Source organism: Acanthisitta chloris, unplaced genomic scaffold, assembly GCF_000695815.1.
Source record: "Acanthisitta chloris isolate BGI_N310 unplaced genomic scaffold, ASM69581v1 scaffold8481, whole genome shotgun sequence".
Taxonomy (NCBI): domain Eukaryota; kingdom Metazoa; phylum Chordata; class Aves; order Passeriformes; family Acanthisittidae; genus Acanthisitta; species Acanthisitta chloris.
Window position 1 is genome coordinate 3,293 of NW_008655426.1, and position 7,140 is coordinate 10,432.

General features: G+C 47.8%; 1 protein-coding gene across 1 annotated transcript in view; it reads left to right on the forward strand.

The window, feature by feature from the left end:
- Positions 1–7,140, forward strand: part of PEX5 (peroxisomal biogenesis factor 5) — a gene marked incomplete at its 5' end in the record, with an annotated part of 10,849 nt that overhangs the window by 2,998 nt on the left and 711 nt on the right. The window contains 10 exons of the mRNA XM_009083895.1: positions 521–611; positions 977–1,093; positions 1,460–1,552; positions 1,727–1,846; positions 2,424–2,567; positions 4,677–4,747; positions 4,917–5,132; positions 5,272–5,437; positions 5,620–5,777; positions 6,741–7,140. The exon at positions 6,741–7,140 is cut by the window's right edge and continues 711 nt beyond it. Coding sequence (XP_009082143.1) covers positions 521–611; positions 977–1,093; positions 1,460–1,552; positions 1,727–1,846; positions 2,424–2,567; positions 4,677–4,747; positions 4,917–5,132; positions 5,272–5,437; positions 5,620–5,777; positions 6,741–6,942 — 1,378 coding nt within the window. The remainder of the gene's footprint in view (positions 1–520; positions 612–976; positions 1,094–1,459; positions 1,553–1,726; positions 1,847–2,423; positions 2,568–4,676; positions 4,748–4,916; positions 5,133–5,271; positions 5,438–5,619; positions 5,778–6,740) is intronic.

Genomic DNA, 7,140 nt, shown 5'->3' on the forward strand with positions numbered 1-7,140 from the left:
CCAAGACCGAATGTAATGGTAACATCTAGAACTGGTCCTGTCCTGCTGTAAACCAGGCAACATATTGAGTTGTGTGCTTGCTGTGAGCCCTCAATCCTCTGCAGAGCTGATGCTTTTCCAAGACACTGTTTTCCTCTTCAATGAGCATGACCTACTTTCATTGTTCCTGGACATATGACCTTGTTTTTGGTTGTGCTAAAACTTGCAATGTCTGATAGCCTGTGAGCTTGCCAAGGAATCTAGACTGTTCTGCAGAGCTGTGCTGACTCAAATTGTTTAATTCTGTGACTGTTTGTGTCAATCACTTGCACAGTTAACCTAGCAATAATTTTGAATTTTTACAGATGGATAATGGCACTGAATCACTTAGGACAACCCTTTGAGGAGGGCTTGTATCCTTCTGGGGCTACAACAGTATCAATACTGTTGTCTGGCCCATTCTGTAGACTGCTGTTAGTGAAAGAATTCACTGTTGCCTGGTATCAGACTATCTCTTTCCTTTTCCTGCCTCTGAACACAGGTATGAGGAATATCAACCGGAGGATGATCTTAAGAAAACTGTTACTGATTTCCTCTCTAAAGTGGATGATCCAAAACTCAAGAATTCTGAGGTAAGAGATTTCTTGACTGGGTCTGAGACATGAATTATTACTGTGAATTAGTAATTATACAATTTGTATAATGATATTGCTGTGGGGTGTGGGGAATTGAGAGGACAGGAAAGGAATAAAGCCTCCTGTTGTCCCATGTTTCCGTTTCTTCCCTGATTCCTGCAAGTTGAACCGTACAACCCACATTAGATATTATCCATCTCAACCATGTGACTCTTGTGAAGTCCTGTTCCCCTCACATTTCTGGGCCTTTTGTGCTCACCTTGCAGAGAGAAGTCCCCTTAGTGAAGGAGCGGGGCATGGGCAGGGGGCTTGTTGGCACAGCATCTGCCCAGCTCCACCCTTGTTTCATTTCTCTGCCACAGTTCCTAAAGTTTGTCCGCCAGATCGGAGATGGGAGGGTATCGATCGAAGCTAATCAGGTGACCCACAGAGACCAAGATCAGGCAGAGCAATGGGCATCTGAGTTTATACAGCAGCAGGTAGGAGCCCCAGGCCTATATGCTCTGAAGGAAGAAAGCTTTTTGCCACAATGCACAGTCTGGGAGTGAGGGAGAATGGCAAGTTCAAACTCTCAGCCATGCTGAGGGAGACAGGGGAGGGGCTGTTGGGCTCTTAGCAGAGTCTAGCCAGAAGCTGGGAATGTATTTGGACAGTTTGAATTTTCTCATTTCCCATAGCATCTGGGAGGAAGAGGAGATCCAGATGAACTCTCTTCCACTGTACAGGCCATCCGTTCTTGCTGATGGGGAGGAGGGGTCATCACAGACCCTCCTGTTGTTTTGGGATGTGCCCTGAGGTTGCCAAATTCTAAAAAGAAAGGTGTGTTTCTGTTTCCAAACTCCCAGGGGGCATCCGATGCCTGGGTGGATCAATTTGCGCGATCTGGGAACATGTCAACTCTTGATATGGAATTTGAGCAGGCAAAGACTGCTGTGGAGGTAAAGCTGACTGAGAAGGAGGGCTGGGGTACCAGCTGAGAGCCTCTGGTAGGGTTAGCTCTCCTTTGCATGCTGTGAGGAGGGCTAGAAACATTTGCGAGGGAGTTCTCTGGCATGGCTATAGACCTGACTTTGTGGCTGAAGTACTCCTGTCACATTCTGCTCCCCCTTCAGTCAGACGTGGACTTCTGGGACAAACTCCAGGCAGAGTGGGAGGAGATGGCCAAGAGAGATGCAGAGGCTCACCCTTGGCTCTCTGATTATGAAGACCTCAACTCTTCATCATATGATAAGGTAAAGGAGAACAGGGTCTCTCAGCCCTGGCACTGTGATGGGTTGCCTTGAGGAGACTGGCAGTATGCCTGCCTCGCATGTGAGCTCCACAGACTGCTAGGATTCCTTCTTGTGCTGGTCTTTTCCTGTCACTTTCACCCTCATCCCAGATCAGCTAGGGCTTAAATATTGTTTTCAGTTGGGCTTGTCTGCAAATGCTGTCTAGCTCTTGTCCAGCACCAAATACCAGTGAAGGCAGGGATTCTTTGCAGTGAGTGCAAGTCCTGTATCCCCTGGCCCTGTGCCTGCCCTTCTCCCCTTTGCTTCCTCCAAGGTGATAAGATTCATACCAAATGTTTTGTCTCTGTGGTGGCAACTTATTCCAGGTCTGGTCTGGGGGACTTTTTCAGCACAGAGCAGGCAGGAAGAAGAGCCATTGTTCTCCGATCTGCTACAAATGAGCAGAGAGAACAAAGTGCTGGCTGGTCTGCAGTTTGAGTGTTTCTGATGTAGCAAGACTAGACTGCTCTACTGTAGAGAGTGCTCTTCTACCGAAGCCTGTCTCCTAGCGTTAGCCTCTGTCTGTTTTCTCTGCTAGGGTTACCAGTTTGAGGAAGATAATCCCATGAGAGATCACCCAGATGCGTTTGAAGAGGGGAGGAAGCGCTTAGAGGAAGGTGACCTCCCCAACGCTGTCCTGCTCTTTGAGGCTGCAGTGCAACAGAAGCCAGATCACATGGAGGTGAGTGACAGCAGAGATAACGGGCCAAGGTGTCAGGGTGAGTGTAGAAAACTCACTTCAGTCTTAGGAGCTGTGCTGGGTGTATGAAAACATCTCAATTTTTTTTGTGGCTCTGGGTTTGTAGCTGATGTATGTGAATCCTCAGGGAGGCAGTGAGCAAGGAGGTTTATGACCAAGGTCAGTTACAGGAAGCACCAAGACTCTGGCTCAGAGCTGTGTAAAATTTTTGGAGCACATGAGACTGTGCATGGAGCCAAGACAAGGAATTCTCGTCTCGTAAGTTGCTTCTGTGAAAGTCTTTATTGGCATCGTAAGTTTGGAAATACTTATGGCAGATAACTGCTTTCAGTATCTGTATTGAAGACTAATTCTGAGCAGCTCATTAGGCTAGGGGTTCTGACTTAAGTGTTTCATCTAGATGCAAGGAGAAAATGTACCCAAAAGGGTTGAGAGATACGGCTTGGCTGTCTTCACAGTCCTCATTTGAAGCTGTGGGCCAAAGAATGATTTTTACATTGAAGACAGATTTTCAGCTCCTAGTTCAGTAAATACTTTTTTTCCATAAATTGCTTCAGCTTCTGTGGGATAAATTGAGAAATGGAATAGTCTATGTGCCTTTCTCCAGACATGGAGAACGTGGCTATTCTCAGGAGGAAGAATGCAAGTAGACTCGTGTTGTCTGTTTCTGGAGTGTCTGCCTCAAGGACCCAGGGCTGCTGAATTCTCAGTGTGTCTGATTCAAGCCCTGGTAATTGTATATGATTGGACATACCTAATTTGTTTATCCTGCGACTTAGATGAGAGTGACATCTTGGAACAGAGGTTTTTGGCTTCTGGCAATAGGCATCTAATTTTCTAGGGTACTGGGAGTAGGTGAAAAGTAAGCAGAGGGTTTGAAGATCTGCTTTAGCTTTAAAGTGGTCTAAAGGTGGTGTTAATACTCTTTTTGAGCTGTCACTTTCTTCTCATAGGGAGTGTGGGCTGCAGGCTGAGCATGATGGAGAGGTAGTTGAAACCTTAGGGGGAGAAATCATGGGCCAGTTCTGGCTAGCTGTATTGAAAACATTCTGAATTCTACTGTGACTGCAAAAAGTACAGGAGAAGTCAAGACTTCACAAATGGTACAGTGATCAAATAGACAAGAACAATTGCTCTGAAGGAAATGTCATGTTTGCTTTGGTCCAAGTCACAACTTTACCTTGAATCTCAGCTCTTCCGCTGGCAGAACAGTATGCGGTCATCCCTTGCCAGTTCTTCTTGAGTTGCAGCTAGCTGTATGCTGAGGCATTAGAGATTCAAGATAGTAGGCTGCCTTCTGCTTGTGATGGCTTGTGCAGCATTTCTAGGTCTTTGCTAATGAAACAGTTTTCTTCCTTGAGGCAGTGGATACTGCATTTTGTGACTAAGATTCAAAAGGCAGGTACTTCATGTTGACAATCCCAACTATCTGGCCTGCTTTGGAGCCAGGGGTGTGGTTATGAACACAAAATGAACAGGTACTTTGGATTTAGTGCCTTAATTAAATATTCCCTATGCCAGCTGCCTGGAAATGGAAGTCATTTTCATATACTAGTGTCATGATTGAAGATTCAGGAAAATAACAGTGCTTCTACTTTCAGGTCTGATAGTCAAGTCTCCAAGATTGCCACTTGCTTGTGAACCACTGCACAAATACATGCAGCTGCCTGCCCTGGGGGTCTCATTATTAGCACTGCTGCTATGCTATTTTGTCTTGGGAAATAGGAGATCTGCATTTTCCTCCTTCCTCTGCAGTTTGACCACAGTTAGAAGTTGAAAGTGGAGATTCTGTGATTTAAAAGTGTAAAACTGCCAACAGTTGCTTTATGATACGTTTCCAGGTAGACATTAATTTCTTTTCTCTATAACAATGCCAGTTTTATTGATCTTGAGTACCTGTGTGCCATGACATCTGTGTCTTTTGAGAGAAACTTCTACCTGTGGCTAATGTGTACACTTTGGTATATTTGGTCTCACTCTAAAAATGTGTGGAATAATAATATGGCGGATTTAATCTCTGTCCATAGTTTATCAACTGATCTTTTTCTCTGTGAAGAAGTTTGACTTTGTTAATCTTTGTTTCTTCTCCAGGCCTGGCAATATCTGGGAACCACCCAAGCAGAGAATGAACAGGAGCTTTTGGCAATCAGTGCCCTCAGACGGTGAGTGTTGCAGAAGAGCAGCTGAGCATGGCTCCTTGTCTAGTGCATAGTGCCACAAGGACCATATGGCTACCACAGTGTGCTCTGTCTTGAATGTGTTACCTGCTGTATCAGGGTGTCTCCTAGACTGTCTTAATGCTGCATTCACTTCTCTTCCTTTGACTTGCAGGTGCTTGGAACTGCAGCCTGAGAACCTCACAGCACTTATGGCTTTAGCTGTCAGCTTCACCAATGAGTCCTTGCAGAAGCAGGCATGCGAGACCCTGCGGGACTGGCTACGCCATAAACCGGACTATGCCCACCTGCTGGAGAAGGAACCAGAGGAGGGTGTTTCGGGGACAAACCTGGGGCCTCCCAAGCGTGTCCTAGGTTCCCTGCTGTCTGAGTGAGTTATGATTATCAATTTCAGCTTTCAGCTGAAAGGCTTCTTGGAGGGTTGGGACTGGTCAAGGCAGGAGCAGAGTGAGCAACCCAAGGTCAGCTCTCTCCACAGTACACCAATATCCTGTTCTGTGCTTTTCCAGCTCACTGTTCGTGGAGGTGAAAGAGCTGTTCTTAGCAGCTGTGCGAAGCAACCCCTCAAGTGTGGATCCTGATGTTCAGTGTGGCTTGGGTGTCCTTTTCAACCTTAGTGGAGAGTATGAGAAGGCTGTGGATTGCTTCAGTGCTGCACTCAGTGTGCGCCCCAATGTAAGAAAGGGCAGACTGGAGGTACCAGGAGGTTTATAGGTGAAGGTTTGGGTGGAGGTGCTGTGTGTATGAGACACACACATTTGGAGTAGAGGAATGAGACAGAGACATGGGGAAGGAAGGGCTGACTTGGAGCTTAAAGTGATCCAGTTCATCTCAGCCCTCTCTGCCCCCTCCTGCAGGACCATCTTCTGTGGAACAAGCTTGGTGCCACCCTGGCCAATGGGAACCGGAGTGAAGAAGCTGTGGCTGCGTATCGCCGGGCACTGGAGCTCCAGCCGGGATACATCCGCTCTCGCTACAACTTGGGCATCAGTTGCATCAACTTAGGTGCCCACCGGTGAGCACAGGACATGCAGATATGCTGTGCCCCATGAGTTTGCATGTCTTTGTGGGAGAGAGACCGTGATAGGTTACTAGGGCAGTGCCACACTGCCTGCAGCCTTCTCTTGGCATAGGAGAGCAGAGTGAATGTGTGGACTCTGCCCTGAAATCCAAGTGTCATGCAGTGACAGTTGGAATGGACTTCAGATTCTCTTAGAGGGAAAAGGGGGACCTCTGCCGACTGAATGTGAGCCAGCAGTGTGCCCAGGTGGCCAAGGCAGCCAATGGCATCCTGCCTCTATCAGTAATAGTGTGTCCAGCGGGACCAGGGAAGTGATTGTGTCCCTGTACTCAGCACTGCTGAGGCCATACCCAGAATTTTATATTCAGTTCTGGGCCTCTCACTATGAGAAAGACATTGTGCTGGAGCCTGTCCAGCGAAGGGCAGCAAAGCTGGTGAAGGGTCTAGAGAGTAAGTCCTATGAGGAGTGGCTGAGAGAGCTGGGGGGGGTTTCGCCTGGAGAAGAGGAGGCTCAGGGTAGACCTTATTTCTTTCTACAACTACCTGAAAGGAGCTTGTAGCAAGGTGGGTGTTGGCCTCTTCTCGCAGACAGCTAGTGACAGGACAAGAGAACATAGCCTCCAGCTGTACCAGGGGAGGTTTAGGTTGGACATCAGGAAGAATTTCTTCATTGAAAGGGTTGTCAGGTATTGGAATAGGCTACCCATAGAGGTGTTGAAGTCTCTGTCCATGGAAGTGCTCAAGTAATGCCTGGACATGGCACTTGTTGCTGTGGTCTAGTTGACAAGGTGGAGATTGGTCCAAGGCTGGACTTAACGATTCTGTGGTTCTGTGGAGTGGGCTGGGATCTGGTGAAGAGGAGGAAATGGTTTTGGAGGGAAAATAGAGGCAAACGTGGGGCAAGTATGAGATGTCCTATCTTCTCCACTAAGCGTGTGTATGTGTTCCTGTTCACAGTGAGGCTGTGGAGCACTTCTTAGAGGCTTTGCACATGCAGCAGAAGAGCCGAGGTCCGCGGGGCCAACAAGGAGCTATGTCTGACAACATCTGGATCACCCTCCGCATGGCTCTCTCCATGCTGGGGCAGAGTGACCTGTATGGGGCAGCTGATGCCCGTGATCTTCCCACACTGCTTCAGGCATTTGGCCTCCAGCAGTGACTCTGGGATGGGCTCCCCTGTGAGTGCAGGGTTGGCCCAGCCCAGCAGTGACCTTTCTTAGAAAATGTTCACAAGCGTTTCACACACATCTTTGCCCTGGTAGGGCAGGTCATTGGCACTGTTTTGTTCAAGGATCCCCCACTGAAGTGTGCAACTTTCCCCAACCTGTCTGTTGTGGCCTGAGCATCTCTTGAGCGG